The sequence below is a fragment of the Penicillium cinerascens genome (genome assembly GCF_028974065.1).
Source record: "Penicillium cinerascens strain IBT 15544 chromosome Unknown contig_1_segment0_segment0, whole genome shotgun sequence".
NCBI classification, from domain to species: domain Eukaryota; kingdom Fungi; phylum Ascomycota; class Eurotiomycetes; order Eurotiales; family Aspergillaceae; genus Penicillium; species Penicillium cinerascens.
The window spans coordinates 917,784-941,740 of NW_026695287.1; the positions used below are offsets into that span (position 1 = coordinate 917,784).

The 23,957-nt window shown below is 46.3% G+C and overlaps 8 protein-coding genes across 8 annotated transcripts; 5 read left to right on the forward strand and 3 right to left on the reverse strand.

Annotated features, from left to right (window-relative positions):
• Nucleotides 1–1,557: 1,557 nt before the first annotated feature.
• Nucleotides 1,558–1,866, forward strand: N7498_001901 (uncharacterized protein; the record flags this gene model as incomplete). Its single annotated transcript, XM_058448963.1, has 1 exon — nt 1,558–1,866. The coding sequence occupies one exon, from the start codon at nt 1,558–1,560 to the stop codon at nt 1,864–1,866; it is 309 nt and encodes a 102-aa protein (XP_058311307.1).
• A 146-nt stretch (nt 1,867–2,012) lies between these two features.
• Nucleotides 2,013–3,377, reverse strand: N7498_001902 (phosphotransferase family protein; the record flags this gene model as incomplete). The annotated part of the gene is made up of 1 exon (XM_058448964.1): nt 2,013–3,377. The coding sequence occupies one exon, from the start codon at nt 3,375–3,377 to the stop codon at nt 2,013–2,015; it is 1,365 nt and encodes a 454-aa protein (XP_058311308.1).
• A 2,589-nt stretch (nt 3,378–5,966) lies between these two features.
• On the forward strand, nt 5,967–6,586 carry N7498_001903 (nucleotide-diphospho-sugar transferase; the record flags this gene model as incomplete). The annotated part of the gene is made up of 2 exons (XM_058448965.1): nt 5,967–6,393; nt 6,471–6,586. 2 exons carry the CDS (start codon nt 5,967–5,969, stop codon nt 6,584–6,586), a joined length of 543 nt encoding a protein of 180 aa, XP_058311309.1.
• Nucleotides 6,587–6,625: 39 nt separating this feature from the next.
• Nucleotides 6,626–7,203, forward strand: N7498_001904 (nucleotide-diphospho-sugar transferase; the record flags this gene model as incomplete). The annotated part of the gene is made up of 2 exons (XM_058448966.1): nt 6,626–6,997; nt 7,045–7,203. 2 exons carry the CDS (start codon nt 6,626–6,628, stop codon nt 7,201–7,203), a joined length of 531 nt encoding a protein of 176 aa, XP_058311310.1.
• A 2,378-nt stretch (nt 7,204–9,581) lies between these two features.
• N7498_001905 (ankyrin repeat domain-containing protein) lies at nt 9,582–10,082 on the forward strand (the record flags this gene model as incomplete). The annotated part of the gene is made up of 1 exon (XM_058448967.1): nt 9,582–10,082. One exon carries the CDS (start codon nt 9,582–9,584, stop codon nt 10,080–10,082), a length of 501 nt encoding a protein of 166 aa, XP_058311311.1.
• Nucleotides 10,083–11,682: 1,600 nt separating this feature from the next.
• Nucleotides 11,683–12,471, forward strand: N7498_001906 (uncharacterized protein; the record flags this gene model as incomplete). The annotated part of the gene is made up of 1 exon (XM_058448968.1): nt 11,683–12,471. One exon carries the CDS (start codon nt 11,683–11,685, stop codon nt 12,469–12,471), a length of 789 nt encoding a protein of 262 aa, XP_058311312.1.
• Nucleotides 12,472–13,997: 1,526 nt separating this feature from the next.
• Nucleotides 13,998–14,648, reverse strand: N7498_001907 (NUDIX hydrolase; the record flags this gene model as incomplete). Its single annotated transcript, XM_058448969.1, has 1 exon — nt 13,998–14,648. The coding sequence occupies one exon, from the start codon at nt 14,646–14,648 to the stop codon at nt 13,998–14,000; it is 651 nt and encodes a 216-aa protein (XP_058311313.1).
• Nucleotides 14,649–18,741: 4,093 nt separating this feature from the next.
• Nucleotides 18,742–21,465, reverse strand: N7498_001908 (uncharacterized protein; the record flags this gene model as incomplete). The annotated part of the gene is made up of 3 exons (XM_058448970.1): nt 18,742–19,876; nt 19,929–21,037; nt 21,103–21,465. The coding sequence occupies 3 exons, from the start codon at nt 21,463–21,465 to the stop codon at nt 18,742–18,744; spliced, it is 2,607 nt and encodes an 868-aa protein (XP_058311314.1).
• Nucleotides 21,466–23,957: the final 2,492 nt, after the last annotated feature.

The window sequence follows — 23,957 nt, forward strand, 5'->3', positions numbered from 1 at the left end:
GGTCATCCAATGGAAAATAGCAGAAAGTCTGAATTGTCTACTACCCCTTCGTACACACAGGTTATGGGATAACATGACTAATAATACTAGCAATGCACATATTCCGGAGTTGAACAATCTAGCTCCGGTCATTTATACCGACAGATTTCTATTTCAATTGTTTGCATGGCCATGAAGGTTCCAGATGCAGCGGATCATCATGATGAGACACGTGGTATGTAAGCGGAGTCTGTAAGGTAATGTAATCTTAAAACACGGGAATATTGATATTCCGAAAATGCTTTCAATAAAGTCTATTGGTTCTTGGCATTAGGGTTCGGGGAACAATTAAAGAGTGTAAGTGGTGACACAAATTTCCGGAATTACATACTGTATGACTGCAGTTATTAAAGGTTTCCGGGACGGCACTATTGCTACTGTAAAATGGCCAAGTCTCATCGAGACTGCCCTCGAGCTCGATAGGGCATCAGACGAACTTTTATGGTACATACAACTACTCGGGCAGCTCGACATATAAAATAACATTTTAATGTATCTCTCTTACTGTACCAAATCTACACAGAAACGATTCAGCACCTGGTACTTCCAAACCTCCGTCCGATTCTTAAGTGTCTCTTGGTTTTAGCAAATTATTTCATGTTCCCAGGACCTTTCACATTCTCAGTGGCAAATGGGCTCAAGATACGGAAGCAAGTATAATCTTGTCGGCACCGTCTTAATGATCCAAGACAATTTGACTTGCCAGAAAATCGACCTTAATTGCTACTTCGCATATCGTGTAGGTAGCCCCACCGTTAAACCACCGGCCCGTTTAATCACTTTGTTTAAATATGTCGCCATTTAGAAACACTTTTGTGTAAGAACTGCCTGATAAACTTCTCTGTTTATGGAAGAGTCGAGACCATTCTCTATCTTCATCCCTGATCAGCAAAACAGAGGATTCGCGTGGCGCAGTGCTCGTTTTAGCTAGGCAACCACCCCGACTCAAGCACGATATTGGATGCTCGCCCCCCATCCCGATGCCTCCACTATAGGGACGCTCCTTAGGGCCGAAAGAGCACTCACAGAGAAACCGAGAATTGGGTTGACACATTCGTAGTACATAGCAATGGGGACTCCCCATTCGTCCAAAGTGACCGGGACCTGGCGCGTTCTGCTTCTGCCCCTAATCTTCTGATGCTAATCCTTGATTATCTTCGCACATGCTTCACAGAATTGACGTCACCCGGCGTTAAATGGGTCTTTCTGATTTGTGTCCCGAGTTTCGATCTCATACATGACATTGTTTTATCTGGGCGCGTGGGCGACTGTCCTCCGACCTATCAAGACGCGCTTAGAGCAATATCTTTGTGATCATCCGCATACATAAGTCAGAAGACTGGCTCATTACGAACTCTGTTCTCGTCAAACATCCCATCAAAACCACGAAGGCGAAAAGTCTGTATAAGTCCGACCAGGAGATTCCAGTTAAGTTGCAACAGCTGATCCGTACGTAGTAGCTCGACTGTTATTTTTTGGGCTCGAAGGCTAATTCAGTAGCATTCACAAATCGGCGTCATGAGTACCAATCACGGAGCTCAGAAGGCTCGCGACAGCTTTGCGTCCATCTTGAGCTATTACCGAAATCACGTCCCAGCCGATGAGGCTCCGGAATTTGTGAAAAGAGCATCATCTGGTGAGATCGTGATAGGATTGAGGAAGGGCGACGTTCCATCTGCAGAACAGGGGGAAGAGCTGAAGAAATCTCTAAATGAGGCTTTGAAGACTCAAGATGCTATTCAGAGCCTTTCGACTGTCGAAAAGGATCTAATGACCCAAGCAGCGCAAGCGAGTCTTCGATCTCGAAAGCGGAAAACGGGCAATTAGGTAGACGGTCGACTGGGCTTGGCACCATACATTTGACGCTCTTTGTTAGATCCGCTTGCTATATTTTCTGTACCTGTGCCCAATGAAAGCATTCTTTTTTGGTCTCTAAATAATGATATATTCAAAGCTGTCAAACTGTCACATATTTATAGATCAACTAACTCATCAATGCTATAATGAGAAACCAAAGTGCCCTCGCTTGCCTGACGCATTTTACTTTCCACGATGACGTCAATTTTAAGCCGCTCTTCTGCACTAAGCAGACCAAGTCGATCCTCTATCGTTGTAAATGGACCATAAAATCTTGAATCAATGAAACTCCAATAAATCTCATCGAACATAGAGCTGTGACGTGAAGCGAGACAAACCCAAAACAGTCCGGTCTCCAGCGACTTCTCCATAGCAGTTGATAGCCGCTGAGATTCGGATAAAGATCCATCTTGGATTTTTTTGGCCTCACAATCACTGAGAACTTCAAGGAACGTGCGCAGCCTCGGCATAAATCGCAACAAGAATTGGTCGAGATCAGGTTCCCAGTCCTCTGGACTTTCCAGCAATAGCCACCAAGGAGCAGCAAGTGTAAATTCAACAGGAGCAGCATAGGCAAACTCCCAGTCAACCACACCAGTGACAGTAAGGCTCGATGCATCAACGAGGACATTATCCGGGCGCAGATCATCGCAGTAAAGGCGGAAAGGACCCCTGCAGTGTTCTTTGGATATCTCGCGTGACAGTTTGCGAAAAAGGCAACGCGCAATATACTTCTTTCGGCAATCAACCTCATCCGTTACTGCGTCATTTCGTTGTAGCTCAAGATGGTAAAATTGATGACGAGCAAGCTCCTCGAAATAGTCTGCTGCATCGCTGAAGCGTCCTCGTTCGAAGACTTTGAGGGGTATATTGGAGAATTGAGCAAGCCGATTTATGTTGAAAGTGAGCGGTCGCTTCTGCACGGTCCATTCGCCTGACTCGTCCTGCCTGATGGCCCCAATATAGGGAAATTCGGGCTTAGATAGCTCCAATAGGATTTTCGCCATGTTGGAATAAGCTCTTCTCAAGATAGACATGGAAATACCTGAGCTAAGCGTGGCTGTTGGCTGGGACGCGTCTGTAAGGTATCCGCTCAGCGGTTTTCCTTCCACAAAACCCATCACAATATACGGGCCAACAGCACACTTTCCCGATCCCAAGACATCAGGTATAGGAATTGCTGTGTGCTGGGCGAGGTATTGCATGAGAGCAACCTCATCTTCGACTTTTTCATTGCGAGCAATGACTCGACCAAGGCCAACAAAGCGAACCACGACTCGATGGTCGTTTTCAAAAGTGACTCGGTAACATATATTGAAGGCGCCATTCGGGAGCCGCGAAGCCGTAACAGGTGTGCTGCCAGGGCAATGCCGGGAAGCAAGTTTGCCCGCCAAGGTCTCCGGGGAATTTCCAAGCAGGTTCTGTATCCACACCTGAAAGATCCGATCTGACTGTTGCTTCGCAAGATCATCGAAGTCCATTTTGCAGATGTTGGAAGGATGATAAACGTAAACAAGAGGTAAGAGGGAGGAAGCACCTCTTCGGAGGGAGACCCTCACCGCTGCGGCTGGGTATCGGCCCGTAGCCAAGCCCCATTGTCATGTGACCTTAACCGAGGCTGGAATGCGTAATTGGTTGATGGTTATCCACAGCATGTTTTGACCAATCTTTGCGTTCCATTTCGCGCCGTCAGAATTCATCACCAATAAATAAGCAGTGCCAGTGAATGAACGAATCATGGCGTGGCTATTTTTGACTTCAGAATTCCATCAGGTAGCAAAGAAGCTGGCGGCTGTATACCGATTATCAATGGTCATGAATCCCTGTCAGTTCTGGTGAATTTTCCTGGCGTGTTTCAGTCTTTGGCGGGTCTCTGGCTGGCTCTCAGCCTATTGGACTATCGTACCTAGTTAAACAGTGGATTTCAAACCAGGAGACCAAATAGCATCTGGGCTGTTAGCTACCAGGAGTGGCACCGTTTCGTGTTCTAGGCGCGGGTATTGATCTTCACGTCAAGAGTTTCCTCATTTTCCGTTTACCGCCCGAGGCTCAGGCAGGGCCCACTAGTCACCCCTGGGATCTATCACAATTCAGTCAAATAATCTTACTTCGTTCGAGCATTTGCAGCATTCACACCTCTTCGTTTGTTCGCCTCTTCGTTCATTTACCCGCCCGTTCAAGCATGCCGGTTAACCACCGATCCATTCACCACCTCGCCCGTTGACCACACCGTTTAACCACACCGCTTAACACCGGTTAGCCATCTCTCCATTTAATCACATCGCCCAACCACACCGTTTAACTATCTCTCCGTTTAACCACCTCTCCTTTTAACTATTACACTGCTTAACTATCACACCATTTAACTACCACACCGGTTGACCACACTGTTTAACTACGTCTCCGTTTAATTACATCTCCGTTTAATTACCTCTCCGTTCAACCACCTCTCCGTTCAACCACCTCTCCGTTCAACCACCTCTCCGTTCAACCACCTCTCCGTTCAACCACCTCTCCGTTCAACCACCTCTCCGTTCAACCACCTCTCCGTTCAACCACCTCTCCGTTTAACTACCACACCGTGCAATCTCGCTATTTGACCACACTGTTTAACCACTCCGTTAACCACCTTCATTGACCATCTTAATTTGGCCACAGCCATTTCCATTCAGAGTTCAAATTCTACGGCTGGACTCAGAGAGTGACAGAAAGAATGGCCGACCTATCCTTACACTTTTACCTGGCCGATTCAATACAGGTCCGCTCGAATTCAATTTCACTTATTTAATCTCCTCAGTTCTTGTTGAATTTTAGCTAAATCCACTTCTGTCTACATCTGGCCTAGATCTTCTCACTCTGTCGAATAGAAAAGGGGTTTGATCATTCACTAATCACATTAGGACTGGCATCTCTTACAATATATATTCGAGAATCATTTAAAGAGAACAGAATAGTAACACTGATATCGATCGTGTAGAAATGGACAGGAGAAACAGCCAAGAGCTTGGAAAAAACAAGAATGAAAAGGCAGAAGCAAAAACATACAACAGTAGGGATTCGCTGGTGGTCAACCACCCAACTACTAACCTACCGGCGTGTGGCTTAAGTACGGCTGAGCGGACGGGAAGTTATGTTATTCACACCCTATGGTCGTATGTACTGTACACATAAAACCTTTTAAGTAATTCCATTATTTTGGAGAGTACCTGAAGAGCTTAAGGTAAGCTGTGGTCAGGTGAGAATATCTATGGCCGATTAGTTATGCGATCTATCGACAGACGCCCCAGCGTGATGATCAACAAAATAGCCCAATCGAAGATACACTGGTGGGGCCTAAACCCAGCTTCGCCCAGAAAAGCTGAAGGTAAAATCAATTATTTGATGAAAAGCCTGAGAGCTATAGCTACCAAACAATCTCCTACGCTAGAGCCAAAACTTAGCAGGGTTGGGTTCACCGGGCACAACGTTTGAAAGGCACGAACGATATCATCAAGCTTTTGCCAAGTAACAACCTGTCAGGGTTCTGCAAACCGCTACTTTAACATTTTCCTGCTGCTATCCACAAATTTATCTTCTTAACCAATCCAATTCAAGACAATTGAAGATTCCACGAACTTAATGAAAATTTGGTATTAATGTAAACAATGACGCGAAGTTCAACGGAAAATATTAATCTACTGACTTCAGTTTTTTGCGGCTTTTCTGTGAGAATAGCGAGAAAAAAGCTTTGTGGTCACTCATTTAGGTGCAATAATTTCTATCATTTGTGCAACGCTACTTCGGCGGAATTTCAGATGACATTTACCATTCAATTGGGCACAGTAACTTCCTGGCTCAACGTGAGGTAAAGCCTGGCTTACTTGTTCATAGATTTATGGTGAGCCGAAGACAATCTCAGATAATTACAGGCCAGATACTGTACGCAAATTTTCCACATATTCTACAATACCTTTTGGGATGAATCAAAGATTAGACGAAATTACAGAATGGACGGATCATGGGGTTCTATAAAAATCCCCAGAGATTTCACTTCCCTCGAAAGCCTCCTTGGTTATCAGCTCTTGGCAGTCATGCTAGCATTTCCTCCCTTAAAGCTCGTGAAGCTCGCTACAACTTTGTTTTTGCTGGTCTATTCATCTGCGATTATCTTTCGCTTGGCTGCTGACTTAGATAGTAATGAGCGCTCTGCCTTTTTCACTTCACAAATAGCCCACGAAATAACAAGTCTTTACGAATCGGCAGAGTCACATTCAATTGACTGGTCACGATTTGCTTACGTGCAGTATGCGACAAATTCCGACTATCTTTGCAATGCTGTTATGATGTTCGAACGTCTACACCAGTCAGCTAGTCGAGCTGATCGAGTGCTCATATATCCAACGGAATATTCGTCAGAGAGTGCGGCAACATCTTGGCAACAAACCCTGCTTCGAAAGGCTCGCGATGAATATAATGTAACATTGAGGCCAGTTGAGTTAATCAGCCGAGAGAGTGGTGGTGAGCGCTTGCTTTGTCTACCTGTTGCTTTGATACAGTAGTCGCGTTCGAAACTCGACATCTAATGGCGCACATAGACCGAACGTGGAGCGAGAGCTTCACCAAGCTCCTCGCATTCAACCAAACTCAATATTCTCGCGTCCTTTGTCTAGACTCTGACGCAACACTATTCCAGGTAACATTGAATCACTAAAATATGGGTCTGGCAAACTAAGATGCCTGTGTTCAGAATATGGATGAGCTCTTTCTTCTTCCCGCATCCCCGCTTGCAGCACCCCGTGCGTACTGGGATGAGCCCGAGTATGGCTTCTTAGGGTCTTACATCATGCTCATACAGCCATCTGAGTTTGAGTTCAACAGGATATTGACAGCTGTCATGGCATCGAATCCGAACGAGTATGATATGGAGATCATTAACAAATTGTACAGAAGTAATGCTCTGGTAATACCTCATCGGCCTTATGGCCTCTTGAGCGGCGAGTTTCGGAACAAAGAGCATTCAAAATACTTGGGAAATTCAGAAGAAGATTGGGACCCGGAAAAGATCTTGAGAGATGCAAAGTTGGTTCACTTCTCAGATTGGCCAGTTCCCAAGGTATCCAAGGTCTGAGATCATGAATCTTTTTAGAAAGATACTGAAACTTCTTCTAGCCTTGGTTTCATGATCCAAAAATCACCATAAAAAAGCAACCCTCTTGCATCAAAGTCGAAAGTCCGCAATTTGATGATTGTCGAGCTCGGGATATATGGCTTGAGTTGTATGCGGACTTTGCAAGGCGACGGAAAGTAAGAGTGTTCTTCGACGAGTGAAATGACCTTTGGAATGATGATTGATCTTTCTATTAGACCATTTGCCCCCAGGAGCTTCATGTTAAAAGTTCCCGGCATTTTTGAAGCTTCTTTTTCTTGAACACAGATGGGACTCCAATTACCAAAGAATAATGATTTATATACTGGAAGCAAGCTCTCAGAGGGTAGCAAAATTTTAGGCTGAAAAAAAAGCCGGCGAGATCCAATGTCGACGACTTCTCAGTGTTAGACTGGACAAATCTAATGTCCATTATTGTACCATCGCTCTCTTCTCTTATTTGTTTTGATCCATGATTTCAGACGTACAGGAGTGTGTGCGTGTGTGTGTATGTATCAAATCATTTAGCCCGACCCACCACTGAGTTGGATAACCACTAGGCCAAAATACAAATCTGCACCAAGGCTAATGATTGGCGGTTCATGATCAACTCACTTAGCAATATACAGGCTATCGCAATTATATACATCCTTTTACGTAAATGTAGGGTGTACCACTGCCTGGAACGAACTTAGAGCCCCGCCAAGGCATGTTGCGGCCTACTGCCGTTCTCGCTGTTAGGCTGCCCTCATGGTGCTCGACTTCGAATTCGTGTGATGCCTCCGCATAGTCCAATACCGCATCAGCACTGATGTCCCGCATGGGACTGTTTGTTTTATTCTTCTTATCGTCTTTACAGCCCCCAGAAGGGCTGATACGCTGTTAAATGCATCCCCGGGGTTTCTCCGTAGCTCCTGTCAATGATTTCTCAAATTTGGGCACCCTACAAGCAGGTAGACCTCGGTTTATTGTGCGCAACACACGCTTTTGTCGTCTCCAGCATGACCATGAGCCTTGTGATATATTGATAGCCATTAGTGTTCGGTCTGTAGTTGCGTCAGCAGGTACTATAGGCTCGGTAACAACATAGCCGCCTAGTGTATTTGGATAGCAGCTATTTGTCGATTCTGCGGAGGTGGCTCCATTTTTTGGACGCTCTCAATGTGATCGCGAGTAGATGCTTTTTCCTGGAAAATAAGGGGCAGAATGGATGGTTCTTGTCTGGGCTGGCTGTCTCCTTGGCCAGTCAATCCGCTGCATTGTTTCATGGGTTATCGCAGTTCCCCGACATCCATTGCAGACGGAGGGCAGTTCCGCCGGTTCAGAGCTTCTGAGCCTACCTGCAAGATGGGGTGAATGACTCGTTGCCCTAGCTTGGAACCCGGATTCCGGATTGCTTGTAGGGCAGACATACTGTCGCTTAAGATCGTAGCTGAGCTTGTAGTGTAGTCACTGACCTCTCTTTTTGGTGAGCGAATTTGTACACTAAGCTGGCGGCATAGAATATTCGAACCATTTCGGCGACATGGAACGACCACTGGCCCATAGACCCGAGCTGGATCTGTTGGATTTCTGTAGCTTATTGGTTTCCATCTCCAAAAGACATGAAATAGCTTCAATAAGCCTACTTGCATAGACAACCACCACAGTTCTTCCTTCAGTATACGAGGTTTCTGGTCTCTCGAGGTTCACCACGCCTCTCACCCTGGGAGCTTCTCAGTTTGCTTCATATCACGGGCAGGCTAACTAGAATGACAACGCGTCAGCCGACGAAGGTCAATCTCAGGCCCCTAGTGCGAGTGAGGTAGTCTCGCGTAAATTCTTCGTATACGCTCCATCTGGCTATGTAAATCGGTTCCTTTCCACTAACCAACCTTGGTCCCCGGTATCTGAACAGAACCGACGGTTTGCTCCCGGTAAAGCCTTGTAGAAACCCGTCGATAACAGCCAGCGAGATACCAACACTTTCCAAATTGCCCGTGCGTCTCCCAAAAAGATGCCAGTGCCTCGGATAACGCCGCTGCAAAACTTGCCCGTGGCTGAGCCTTACTGAGGTTTGAGTCTTAACGAGGTCTCCGGGCCTTGAACGATGTACTGTACAAAACGTTTTCTACCAACAGTTGTGGTGTCCCATAGTCTCTGCTCACAATCATCCGTTGTCAGGCTTGGTTATGCAAATAACTGAAGTTTTCAGTGACGGAGTGAACGTTGAAACAATGATTCAATAACTGCATCATCAGATTTACGGCTTATTGATCTATTCTAACGGCCATTTTGTAAATTTTGAATGAGAATCCTTTAAAAAATCAATAATACCCAGCACGGGGCAAGATTCTTGGTTGGAACCCCCAAACGTATGTTTGAAGGTGGTGAAGAGAGGGTGATGAAATCATCAAACAAAGAAGCCAATGCAACGTCCTAAAGACTGATTTTCCACATGCTACATAAAAGACCACCGTGGTCCTTGGATCGTAGTTGTGCATTCAGTGTCGTTTTTCACTTCTCGAACATTTACATCTTCTTTGCTCGCAAGGCTATATTCAACACCGTTACGATCACAATGGCAATACCTCCGGGCTCCACAAAAACTATTGATTATGAATTTGGACGCATTGTCGAACTCAAAGAGATCAAGCTTGACTCTAAAGCCCTGACTTTTCTCAAAGATGCACATAAATCGCTGGGGTCAAATGGGATGCAAAACCTCCGAGGACCTATGAAAAGATCGCTCATTCATTACGCTGCAATGGGTGATTGTACCGAACTCCTACGGTACCTGCTGCTCAACGGTTCAGCAGTAGATGATCGAGATCAGAACAAGCGGACTCCCCTCTCCTGGGCTGCAGAATACAGTGCATTGAATACCGTGAAGGTTTTGTTGGCAAATGGAGCAAAAATAAATTCGACTGATGACATGTATACGACACCTCTATCATGGTTGATACAAGCAGGCGGAATCAACGCTCAAAATGCGCTCACGAAAGCCTATCTGGTAAGCAAGGGTGCAAAAGAGAGGGGGGCTAAGCGACGTTGGGTTCTGAAGAAATTGGGCATGTTTTAATGGAACTTAGGGCAATCTAAGGCTTAGGGTTGAAGCATATTATGAGCCCTCGATATTTCATCGAAGGCCTAGTGAGATGTATCATATTCCCCGATAGTCACCAGACAAAACATTTGAATCAGATACTCTATGTTCAAAGATTACTCCCAAGCCCGCTTTACCAGTTTCATGAAACAGTTGTACAGTGGGTTGGCAATCACTTTCTAGCTGTTGGAGTTGATTTCCCAACTAGACTAAAATACGAATCCGTACCCAGCCTACTGGATTGTGGTTTAGAATTCAACTGTTGGCAGGCCTGACAATACTCAGCCTGCATAGCAAATCAATTCATCATCATCATCATCAATGTTTACATGTTCAAAATGAGAAAAGCATCATAAAGAATGGGAATTTTCAAAAGGTGGGCGATAAACGGTGGAACGATAAACGGTAGAGCGGTAAATATGCGTCAGAGAAGGCGGAAATAAATGGCAGAATCATTGCTAGTGTAGGCATCTCGGCTGACGTTTGTAGATGGCAGGAGCAAGTTCCCTGTTCCTATTCGTGGCCCAGCTACTGTGGACTATCAAAAAGTCGCCGACTGGAACCACCGGTGTCTGAGGAAACAGGCCAAAGCACCAATTGATCCATCGCAAGGGGATTCCAGGCCCAACCACATCTTGTAACCTTGATACGTGTTAGGAGGGTCGTGTGTGTTGAACAAATACCATACCGCACGTTCTAATAGATATAATGGCACTAGTTCCTGACCCAGCCCGTACTTCTTGCACAAGCGCTTCATACATTTGATTTGTATGCGGAGTCCAGGACATTTCTTACGTTCGATACTCTATGACTTAACCCTGGTCCGAAGTGAACGCCTTTTCCAATCCGACGCTGCAATATTTTACGATGTCTGCGGTCTGAAACCGAGCGCGTCAAATGCAGAGACAAACTCACGCAGTTTGTGCTTTTAAACGTGATGAAATTACGAGAAACCAATTTTTATTATGCAGATCTTAAGAGCAAAAGTAAGGGCTCTTAGTTATCTTCGAAGAACTGCCCGAGACACTTTCAAGAGACTTACAAGTTGTGAAGTATGTCTTTTCAGAAATTCTCAACATTTTCGTGGTGACAGACATGTTTGTACGGGTAAAAAGTGATTTAAAAAGGGCTTGAAATTTTTCATAAGCTGGTAACCAAATGTTGGTGGACTGAGAAGTCCCACAATTGAGGTCGTTTTTCGAGCCATCTGAAGTTGACTTTTGCAGACCCTAAATTCTACTCCTGAATGAGGGGAAAGTGGTGAAGCAATATTATTTCTTGAATTGGAATTCTAGGAATAGTCCACTCAAACTAGATTTACGAGGGCAGAATCGGCGGATTCTAGTGATTCTCGGGCCACGGGCATGGGTAGCCTTGGGTGAGCAATGCGCGTCTCGCCCACCACTATAAAATCACCATCCGGCTGACGATTTTCTCTTGAAGAATCAATCCACCAGAGCTTATCGATCAGTGAGGTTAGCAGCTGTGCCAGCTTAAAGATCACATATGAAAAGAAGCTGTCTTCCAACAACGGTTCGATATCTTTCAGGCATTCATTCAATTTACAAGTGTGCCAATGCAAATGCTCTGGTTTCTTACATTCGGAGCTTTCATTGGAGCTATAGCTTCTTCAGGCGATGACCCAGAAACAAACCCAGCGTCGAGCAGCCCTGGGTCTGTCTCCTGGGGCCCGCGAGCCGATTCAACATCTATGTCCCCGAAAATCTCGTACAGTACAGCTGGATTTGGTTCTAGAACGGCTTCACATGGCACCGGGGTGGCTTATCAGGGAAACATTGGCAGCCCATATTGTAGCAATATCATTGAGGTGACTGCTGCAAACGCGAAAGAATACAAGTATGTCGCACGTTTTGAAAGCTCAACAATGGACGAATGGTCCGTTGCCGTTTGGAACAAAATTGGCCCTGATGGAAAACAAGGGGGTTGGTTTAGTGAACCGTGCAAGACCTTTATCCTCAAATCTGGTTCTATTCAATATGTTGCCTTTGACGAAGACTCTCAAGGGGGTTGGGCAGCTGCACCAGGCCCATTCATTCCAACGGATAAACAAAGCGCTTTTGCTTCAACCTGGGGCGAGTTTGATTTTGGCTCAGTGATAAACACTAAGTGGTCAGGTTTCGATGTCTCTGCCATCGTTGCTCAAAACGCAGGCTTGGATGTTCAGGGGATGAGGATATGTGACGAGCTTACTCAAACTTGTTCATCCATCACTGCCAATGCTGCAGCCATCAACAACGCTTACACGCAAGAAAATTTCGACCAAGGTGGTATTGGTGGTAAAATTACGCCTGGTCCGGTTAGGCTCAACGTAACTTTAGGTTATTCCCACAAACCAGCCAGATGATTGAACACTCGCTTGTATGCAGAGAATTGAAAAATTGTCAGAGTCTGATGAGGTACACTTAGGTGCGCTCATGTGTATTTTAGCTCAAAGTGTGGTCGGGGTCGTAATCTTCGCAGACAGCCATGGGGCGCTGAAGGCACTCCGTCAATCCCGGATGCCGTCGGGTCAGGTCTATCTGGCAGGCTGCCTCAACCTGACCCGGCGGTTTGCGGAAAGAGGCATTCGGATAGAACTCGGGTGGATCCCTGCACATTAAGGAGTTATCGGTAACGGGATTGTGGGTCAACACGCGAAAGAAGCAGCCCAGGAACTGGAAGGGCGACAAACTTCTCTCAACAAGTGCTCCCTTGGTTCAAGCGAGGGCGCGAGCGGCAACCGACAGATTGGACGATGGAAGGGAAGAGGGTGTGGGAGAGAAGAGGGTGTGGGAAAGGTGCGTGTACCCGGCGAGGCGGGACCCTGGTCGCGGGTGGGAGGGACTAGGGGTAAATGACATTCATTTTACATTCTTGAGCGAGTGATCACTAAATCGCTTTGCTGATTTCATGAATCAATCGTTCAGTGGGCTGGAAATTACTTTGAAGCTGTCGGCAGGCCTGAGCACTCCCGCATAGCAGTATATATTTTGAATGAACTACATCGGGCAAATTAAATAATCACCATCATTATCATCGTCAATCAAAGTGCGTAGTTTCATTATTGATTGGTTTTAAACGAGTACAAAGAAAGGAAACATACGTGTAAAAGTCCTCTGTATTGCGCAGCCGTCCCCACATATACATAGCATCTTGAGACAGGAAAACAGTGCGGTTGATCAGAACAGGAGGTAAGCAAACATCAACAAGGCAAAGCCGCTCGTGTATAAAACTTCAGTCATAAATGGCCTTTGTTCTCCCCCTTTGTCCTCCCCATAAGAACAAGCCGTCTATCGTTACGTATAACTTCGCACACGTTACTCACCGTGACCAGTTAGCAACGCGTAACATCCCGCTTGTTTTCCGAAACAGGCCAAGGAAACATGCTACGCATTCAGGAGGTGCCTAAACGTTGAAGATGAGAAACAGCTATTCAACGGTATTGCAGACTGTGTTGAAACTTTAGTAACTTGGGCCATCGGGCAAACGCTTTTAAAAGTATAAAAAAAAATCTTTCGAATTTTGGCAGCTGATGATCTGAGAAGCTACCCACAATTCGGGTCGAAATAAGTGTTCACTGAGGCTGTTGACGAACCTGTTTTCGCGCCTGTCAAAGACGTCCTACTATACAGTTTCCATGTTGACAAGCTGCTCTCATCGTATTTCTTGGCCATGGGGGTTAAAGATTTCAATCCAGAAAGGGGTGCTAATGGCCAATCCGCTGCCCCCTGGTTTATTATACAGTCTTGGACAATAACCTCCAGTATCACAAGGAGAAGTTCATTTGTGGCAATATTCTTGGCTTGTGTAGTGTACCCGAGCCAAATGCCGAACGAAATGCTTAACAGACACATCCACATAACATGATCTTGAACATCTTCACCATCACTATCATTTGGCATTCACAGGCATGATTCCAGCTTTAATACCGTTCTTCAGACTTTCTCTGTTTTTAAAGATGTGACAAAGTGTTCTCTTCTTGTCTTCAAGCATAAAAATTTTCTCTCGTCGGCTCTTCTCATCGTTGAAGGGTCCGAAATTTCCGACGCACTCTTCGTCGAAAAATCCCCAAGCGAGGTGCTCATGCGACAGAATAACGGGTACTTCCTCATCAAGCTGTGCAACGAATGTGTAATATGCCATCTGCAAGCCCTTGTGCTCGAACGTCGTTCTGTATACAAGCGGAAAAATGGCTTTTGGTGGAATAACCACGCCAACTTCCTCTTGCGTCTCACGCAAAGCAGTGTGCTTGATGGTGGCGTCTTCATCAGGCGCATATCCACCTCCAGGCCCCTCCCAAGTCTCACCCCATGATCCGTCACATCCACGTTGAATGAGAAGAGCTTGTTGTTTGGATGAAACAACTGGGTGCTGGCGGAGAATGATAAAACCAGCGCTGAATCGGTTGATGTCGGGGTTCTCTTTTTGAAGAGCAGGTAGAGGTATGTCGACGTCTTCAAGCCTCATCAGAGTGGGCTCGACCAGAGTGGGCTCGACCAGAGTGGGCTCGGCAGATGGTTTGTTGGGTAGTACAGAGCTCATAGTCTCAAAATTAGGAGTTGGTAGGAGAGAAGCTGTTTGAATTGGAGGATGACCGAGTGTTTGAATTCTCCCAATGCCTTCGAGAAATCTCCTCATTGCTGCTTTTGTATCCGAAGTATCTGTGTGACTCATCCATATATTAGAGTGACGTAACTCAGGCCCCCGTATTGGAACTATAATTTCATTGTTCCCGTGCCTAGAAGCTCTGTGAGCTATCACGCTCACTGGTCTTATGGCTTTCCATTACGTCCGATTTTTCAAGCTATCATGCGCTTTTATTCATTGCCCACTCCAGTGGATCCAAACCAATGACATGAAAATGAAGGTGTGACAGCCGATTCCCCGACTGCATTAGCGGTAATATACGGCGGTTTGGGAGTGAATTATGTACGGAGATCATGACCCCGGTCACTCACTGATATAAAAGGAGAGTATTTCCAGAAGGCAATTCCGATCGACAGTACGCAACGCTACATACCAGTCTGTATTGCTCAAACTAAGATGCTCGAGTAGACTTTGCGAGCAAAAATACATAGCTAGGAGCGGACCTTGCGAATCCCGGACCTAGGGAAACAAATGACGAGGTGAAAATTGTGCCTAACATATCACGAGCTGCAGTTTCCCCAATTTAAATCTCAAAAGCTAAGTTTTCCACCCAAACGTGACTTGCATGATGAATGACAAGGCCGCTTCCCTATGTCCCAGTCGGAGATATGCCCTTCCTAAGGGTCCATTTTGCGAAGCATGGCCAGACTGAGCGCTGCATACGTGGCTGATGCTTGTAGTGCGAATTTTTAGCAAGCTCGTCATGGAACCACTACCTCCCATGGTGGGCTAGGAGTATTTCAAGGCAGTAGCGTTTTATTTTGATAAAAAGTACCACACTGGTAGAATTTACGAACTAGCGCAGGCCAAATTCCGATTTGCTGCATGGCAGAGGGTCAGCCTCGTATCACCAGCCAGGTGGGTCTCCTGCACACACTAGCCCAGTTAGGCAGCAATCGGAAGGTTTAAGTTACCTTCTTGGCAAATGATACTTCAGTCATGAACCTACAGCAACAATGACCTCACAACCGAGCTTCTACTTCCCCATTGGTACTAATGTTGTTCCCAACTCGGGACGGAATGCCTCGCTTGCCACTCAAAACGCTAAGGAAGAGAAGGGAACGTTTGTCTCGTCAAGCTATATTCACTTACCCAGAGACGCATTTATAAACGAAATAAGTCCTGACTTCCTTTGCGCAAATCACTCCGTCTATTATTGCCATTGCTTTTTGCTCGACGTCATCCGCAAGCCGCCTCCGTTCCATCCTCAGCCCAGGCTTTACATACCTAAAATCTGAAGATAGAGGTCATAAAACGCTCGATTACTTTAGTATGAGCTGTTTATGACTCAACGCCATTTCAGGGTGTTGTGGAATAAGTCAGTATCCACCAAGCTAAATATAGGGCAACTTACTGCCAAATTCTCAGAATCAAGGGAAGCTTAGGTTATTTTATCACAGGAGACAAGACGCTGGATTCCTTTGCGAGCCCTCAAGATTATGAAACCAGGATTCATGCTGTACGACAACTTCGCCTGCGTGATGTATTTCTGAAATGCATCTATAAATTTCTGTTCTATATCTCTCGCTTTGAATGCCTATTGAGCATCTCTTCCACAAGGTCAATCTTCCCCTGTGGACCATGGCGGACTCTTGTTATTTCCCTCGGAAAATACAAGGCTGAACATATCTTTTCCTTTTGCTGATTCCAAAGACCGAAGCTATCATCCTTTTTTGGGGGCACTGAAGCGGAAAACGTTTCTTCAACTTCCAATCAGATTTTTATCAGCGAAGGGTTTGGCATAGCGCCTTTGGGCAATTGTCATAGTCAAACGGTCAAACGGAGACCAAACACTCATTACCTAGGATTCTGTTGTGTCGCTGCCCCCGTAGCAAAATTTATCCGAGGTTTTATCTTACCCCGACCAACGAGAATTTTGAGAGCAGGTCAGAAAGGAAGGTACCGCTAAACCCTGGTATCATAATCAAATGCCCCTTGAGTTGGTGCAAAAAACAGCGGTATACTGGCTTAAAGCCTTGCTCGAATTTGGTGACAGACTTCTGGTCGAAAATGTCCGTCGACTCGCGTGTTCTGTCAAGCGTGGCAGGTTACGTTGAGTGGACTCGTTTCTGTCATTGGTTTCTCCAAATTGAATATGTTTTTTCATAACCAATAGGCAGACTTAAACCTTTCGTAAAGGCTACTATGCATCTCGCAGCCTACAGTTCGAGCGTAATTATGCAGTAGGTCTGTCCATAAGATTAGTTGTTTTTGGGGGGACAGGGCCACAGCAGATAGACAATTTACCTCGGTCTCAATATACCTCGCTAAGGAGAGCCTTTATAATCCATGTTTTGAGGTTTCACTTAAGGCACAGTGTTACATGGTGATAGTTCTGGACGTGTGGAGCATGCTCGAGCAAAATTCCCACGGCAACACGCCAAATTCAGTGTTCCTGGGAACCCCTGTCATGCATGATTCTCGCGGTGAAATAAACGGGGCTGAAACAAACTAGCAGCAGTATCCCTCATCCTGGCTTGCTGTATTAGTGTAACTATAGCCTCATAATCAACGCTCATAAATGGTCACGGATCATCTTCGATCTGCCGTTCACCACAAATCCTCTCATTTTAAAGTCTTCACCATCGCTTGATTCTGGAACTTCCATAGCAATCCTGCTACTCACTCTGCACATGTCTCTTCCCTCCGACAACATAGACCTGCCAGAGCGAATACCTTGCTACAAATTCTTCCAAGGTTGTCTAAATGAGACATCAATCGCTGGCCAAGCATGCATGCAACACTGCAGCTCTAGTCAAGCGATCAATATGTTTGAATACACCTCAAATCCTTCCTTCGGTCCTCCAAGCTTTTGTCAGGCTGAATGGATGTCCAGTACGACGTCAGACCCCAGTCTGCTCCAGTGGGTACCACCCGATAAAACTAAGACACCGCAGACCGTCGCTCCCACAGACATCATACTCCCGGAGCTGACAGATATGCCCGGCCTTTCCTATTCTAAGTCCGAGTTAAAGGCCCCCCATCTCATGATCCAGGCTTCATCGACACCTGTCCAGGTCTTAGAAAGCCTTTGTGACACGAGAACCACTACCAGGCTACCTTCAGAGAAGCCTCTTGAATGCAGCAGGGGTCCTTTGTATGGTGAGAATTCACCGCAACATCTGCGCTGTAATATCCCACGCAAGCAGCCTGGCGATAAGCAGGTGGCCTCTTACTCAAATCAGGGGGGTTCTTCTCGTGCCATCAGTAAAGGGTCATACAATTGCAAGGTGCCCGGATGTGAAAAGCTTTTCAAGCGTCGAGAGCACTTCACTCGCCACATGGAAATCCATTCCGAGAAAAGGACTCATGTTTGTTGGGTTCCTGGATGTCACCGATCCTTTACACGTCTCGATAATCTCAACGTCCATTACACAAAAACGCACAGCAAGACAGGCGGTCGAAACCGCTACGTTGCGACCCTCGATAAGACAAGCTCCTTCTACGATCCGTTGTATCGCGGCCCCCTGACCCCAGGCGGGCAGCCAGTGCGTTCTCCTAAGGTTTAAAACTAAATGGCTATGGGAGCTCAGCACAGCGACGAAAATGGTTAATTGGGAGCGATGCGTCCATGCCATCTTCTAGACTACTATGGCAGTAGCAGAAATTCTATTCCTTCAGTCAGGATGTTCGTATTGGGGAATTTAATAGTGGGACGTTTGCTGGAAGGCAAAATGATCTCTATTTGATGTGAATGAGCTTTACGTGGACAATAAACTGAGTCACTTGCCTCTTTGATTGTGATTTCACTCCAGATTTCATATGGCGTATAGGAAAGACTTTAGTGACGATTCTGAAGCTACCGAGGGCAGCACCCCTCGCTATTGTTATTGTAAATGAGGCTAGTAATGACAGAACTTCTGATCTAAAGCACAAGAATGTTTCATCTCTTGAGCCGGTCTCTAATATTGGTTGATCCAGCTTGATGACCACCCCCATTGGAATTGCCGACGTTGTGGACGAGCCTCACAATTTATTGTTCCCGGTTTTAGGCTTCCTGCCTGGTTTGTTTCTTCCACATGCCCGCATATCGGCCCTTCATATCGAGAAGTTCCTTGTGAGTGCCGCTTTCGACCACTTGACCTTCGTGCAAGACCAGGATGCAATCTGCTTCTGTAATCGTGCTAAGTTGATGAGCAATAACGAGCAAAGTGCGACCATGAGAGAGAGTTGCGAGGGACCTTTGGATATGTTCCTCGGTGTCTGTGTCAAGTGAGGCCGTAGCTTCATCCAATAGAATGACCTTGGGGTTTTTAAGAATGGTGCGAGCAATTGCCACACGCTGCTTCTCACCACCGCTGAGGCGTAGCCCACGCTCACCAACCTTAGTATTGTAGCCATCGGGGAAATCCATGATTTTATCGTGGATACTGGCGGCACGACACGCGTCATGGATTTGCTCCTCGGTGGCATCCTGGTTGGCGTATTTCAGGTTATACATTAAAGTCTCGTTGAAAAGCACAGTGTCCTGGGGTACCACACCAATATTTCTTCGAAGAGAATCGATAGTAACACTCCGTACGTCGTGGCCATCAACGCGAAGGCAGCCTTGGTCGGGATTATAGAATCGGAACAAAAGCCGGAACACGGTTGATTTCCCCCCTCCAGACTCGCCAACCAAGGCGGTCGTGGTTCCAGCTTGACAATTGAAGGTAAGTCCATTCAATGCGGGTTTCCTCTCGTCGTAAGAGAATGTCACATTCTCGAAGCTGATTTTGCCTTCATACGAAGTCAGCGGAGTAGCGTGAGGGCTATCCACCACTGCGGGCTGCTTTTGGAAAAGCTCCAACATTCTCTCTGAATTGATCAGAGTTGACTGAATGGGCTGAGAGCTACCCGCCAAAAACTTCAATGAGCTACGTAGCTGGGACATATATGCCGTCATGTATGTAAACTCCCCCGCATAATGGTGGCCGATGGACTTCTTATATGCAGCAATTAAGCACATTATCAGAATACAGATCATGAATAGCGTATTCTGGGAGATCTTCAATAACTCCAGGAAGAGACTGAATTGGTACTCGGCATTTTGGACTTCTTCCACGCTACTGCGGTAGCGGTCGATCTCATAGTCCTCTGCAGTGAAGTACTTGACTGTCTCGTATGACATCAGCGAATCATTTCTGAAGGTAACATGTTAGCTCAATTTGATATGTGATAGGGCTGCTTTCGTACTTGACGGCGTTCTCTTCTGAAGAAGCACTCACCAACCGTCGTCGAATACCTGATCCCCTCTGTACCAGATGTGCAGTCATATAAAGATAGCCGAATACCAAAATACTCAAAGCTAGAGCAGAGTATGCGTCATGGTATATCCAGAGACATGCAACGGCAATACCGAAATCAAAAATCGCAGGAACGACTTGAAAAGTCACTAGAGCCAGAAATATGGTAATCGATTTGCCATTGCTCAAGGAGGATAAAATTTCACCATTTCGCTTGCCCAGGTGAAAGTCCAAGCTAAGACTGTGCACATGTTTGAAGGCAGCGACGGAAAGTTCCATGGATAAATTCTGGCTTACAGAGTCCCAGGCAATGGAGCGCAGGGAGCAGAGCAAGCCGTCTCCCCCCTGTAGCCACATGCAGCCGACGTAAATGAAGATTTCGAACCAGCTGATGTCGGACGAGGTGAAAAACTTTCTCGCAATGACTCCCGTTTGAAAGGGCACTAGAGCATTGACGGCTAGCTGAAAAATGGTAAGACATAGACAAACCAAAAGAATAACCTGCAGACGGCGGGATTTTGATGGCCACATGTAGGGAAAAAAGATTTTGTAGCCCGTAAGGTACCTCCACCAGCTGTCTGAAGATGCCCCGCCGAGACGTCCTGATGCACCTTGAAGCGCTGAGAAGCCGACTCCAAGATCCCCGTCGGTTATTTTGGCGCTATTTCCACTCTCCGCATGAGGCAAATGCAGAGGTCCAGTACCCACAGGGACACCATTCACCAGTTGAGCGACCGTTGAGTCACGGGGTTTTGAAGTACACTTGCTAGCATAGAGGGCAACCAGAGCTAAGAAAGTAGCTATGCGAACACCATTGAAAGTCAACTCGATGCTTTTCCTAGATACGATGCTTCTCCAGAACTGGCAGCTCTCCGGTGTTTCGATAGTCGAATCTTGGTTAACTGAGCTAAGGATTGACGAGGATGCTTTGGATATAGCGATTTCAATCGGGATGGCAGCTGACCAGGAAATGAATAGAGCTATAGTTGGCGATGTGTCATTCTTGAGCAAAGCCACCAGTGCAGTCGTATAGAAGAGAAAAGAGCCGATTATGTGGATCTATATCAAGCATTAGCCAAATGGTACCCCAAGCTTTTAAAGGAAGCCTTCCTCTGGAGACGCACCATCAACGACTGTTCATACCACCACCTTCTGGGCTTTGCGGTGGTAGTCGTGATAACGTTAGGCGATATAGCGGTAGTCGACACATAAAAAACCGCCTCTGTAAGGTATACCACGACCATTACAATGGAGAGCCAGCTGAAAAGACGCTTCACAATCTGCGAGATTTTCTGCTGAGATGTGCGGGCATCAGAACCCACGCAGCGCTGGTCACGCTTCTTGAGTTTTCTCTCGGAGCAATAATTACTGGCAAAAGAGGCAGCGACTAAGAAAGAAAATAACAGGATTGGGCTGCAAATATTCAGGTGATCCAGCAGCTTAACGGCTGTCTGTGGATCCATGACAGCTGGTTCTCCCACAAACATTCACACGACCAAAAAAGAGAGATTTAGTGAGGTTCCCAGCGTGAAATGGAACAAAGTCCAGGGGCGAGGCGATGGAAGGCAGTATCGATGTCTCAGTTTCTCCGGGTCTACAGTGGAAGGAGCAATATTTATTTATGTCAAACTTTCGGAAAGCTGGACAACAGGTTTTTGGTTACAAGCGGCTGACAAGACGATTGCGAAACTTTCGAGCCCATGACACGTAAAAATTCTCTCTCAGCTGAGCCCGGTTTATTATGGCTCTACCCACTTTGGGACAATGATCGACGGCTCAAAAAGGGCTTGCTACGTATTTTAACAGAAGAATACAGCTCAAGCAATGAACGGTGGTATAGAGTCTGGCACTATGCGCCTGCTAGCCCCACTCAGGCCGAAGTACGACCTCACGAGCAACCGCACTTGAATCAGCACAGGGAATGCGCGGACACAGAATTTTGGTGTCGGTTATTTTCAATACCGCTAATGCATGATTAAGTGGGCCTCTCTCTCTACTATTCTAATCAGGATCCTAATTTTGCAACTCGCAAGCCTTGAAGGCAGCTCGTTTGCCAGAGGAGCCTTTTCTTGCTGTTAATGCAATGCAACGTTTGAAGAACACACTGTGAGCTATAACAGCATCCTTACTTTCCGGTTTTGAACCAGACAAAGCGCGGGAAATGGTGATTGTAATATCTTGGTTTCATAGGTGGGTTGCAGGGTACTAACATGCTGAACAAATGCATAATACAAGGCTTCCCTTTTTTTTTGTCGTGATCGCTTGCGGTCAATAATTCCAATCTGGGGAATATCCCCGCTTCACTTTACATCCATAATTTCGAAAAATCAGACCAATCGCATGTGGCGTCTTGCATTGCTCTGCACAGGGGAACGCATTTTGCACCCAGCATTGGAGCATTGGGAAGGTTTACTGCCTGTGTGGGAATGATAGTGGACGCTCAGCTTATAATGACGTGAAAATATCTTTGGCATGTGCTGCAAACGTATCTTTTGTTCTGGTGACCGGCTAACGGGATACAAGACGACAGGTCTTGCTGATACTTGGTCAAAGAGAGGCTTTTAGCTTAGTGTTAAGCCTGATGCGTCGATTTATTTTGCTATCTTTGTTGGCATGCGGCCGCTCATTGAATTCGGGGGCAAGGCAAGACAAGAACTGTAGCCTGGGCCTGGCTCGTCCAAACGGGACAAATAGCGTCCACAGCACTCTTTGGGGTTGGGGGAGGTGGGGGGGGGGGGGGGGGGGGGGAGTTATCCCTGGAGGCTTTGCATTTGGTCCTCAGAGAGTGCATAGATCATTTCTCTGGATTTTGTGCCAGGAACCATCTTTATCATACTCATCGCGTTGAAGGTGGCGGTATTCATCTCGCAGCGATGGCAGATCAATAAATGTTTTGGCTTTTGTATCGGCTTCGAGAATCATGATATTGGTCATGCAGTCATACAAGAAGCTGTGACTGCGGAGTAATTTCGTGCCGATTGACCTTTCACCTCGCCCGAGGCAAAAGTGCAGATAATAGAGATCGAAGCAGATCTGTGTTGTGGCTCAGATGACGACGGCATTCGGAGGCATTAAACACAAAAAGCGACGCGGTCCTCCATATCAGGGTGGTTCGTCTCAGTCGTATATCCAGGCTTAGCATGGCGCATACGGTTCGTTTCTCAGAATTGGACAAACTGAACGGTTCAAAGGCGCCTCTCAAATACAGCCATAGCGGTCAAAGTGGCTGTGCTCGGCTCAGAAGGGGCGAGGAGCTTCATGGAGAAAGCCAAGTCCGAGGCTGGCGCAAATCAGGAACAAAGTCGCACCATCGGAAATTATTCCCGAAGTGCCTATACGAAGAACCAAGTTGATTGTAAATCAACTTGATTCATTTGTTGTATATAGCCTCTCTCAATCCCTCTTTCTCTCAATCCCTCTGAAATACGAATAAGCAATCTTCCTTTGAACCACAACACCGAGCAACACTTGGGTTTCCATCGGAAAGCTACGGCGGCGAATGTAGGCAAATGAGCGATCATTAAACTGAATATATACTATAGCGCAGGCCTGCCTTTCTGAATAGCTTCATTCAAGCTCGATAAAACTAATTTGATGATCACGCACATGGTGAAAAGCCACTCAACGCGAGTGGTCAACTGAGGACAATCCCGGGATATAGCACGTGACTCAATAGCTCTTGTCACGGACAATTGAATTTTCCTGGCACATCACATGACGTTAGACATCCCACTCTTTCCGTCGGGCATAAACCATCTACGCCAAAATCTCATCGTTTTGTTACCTCTGGATTCAAGTAAGGCTCTTTTGCAGACTTCAAGAAGTACTTGTTTACTGATACCGTCAACCCAGCTCTTCTGACACAGTCAGTAAATCGTCGTTCAGATCTGTCGTTGCCATTTCTTGCACCCCGCTTTGCAATCCATCGACCTAACGTCTCGATCACCCGATAAGACCTTGGGATCCTCCGTTTTGAATC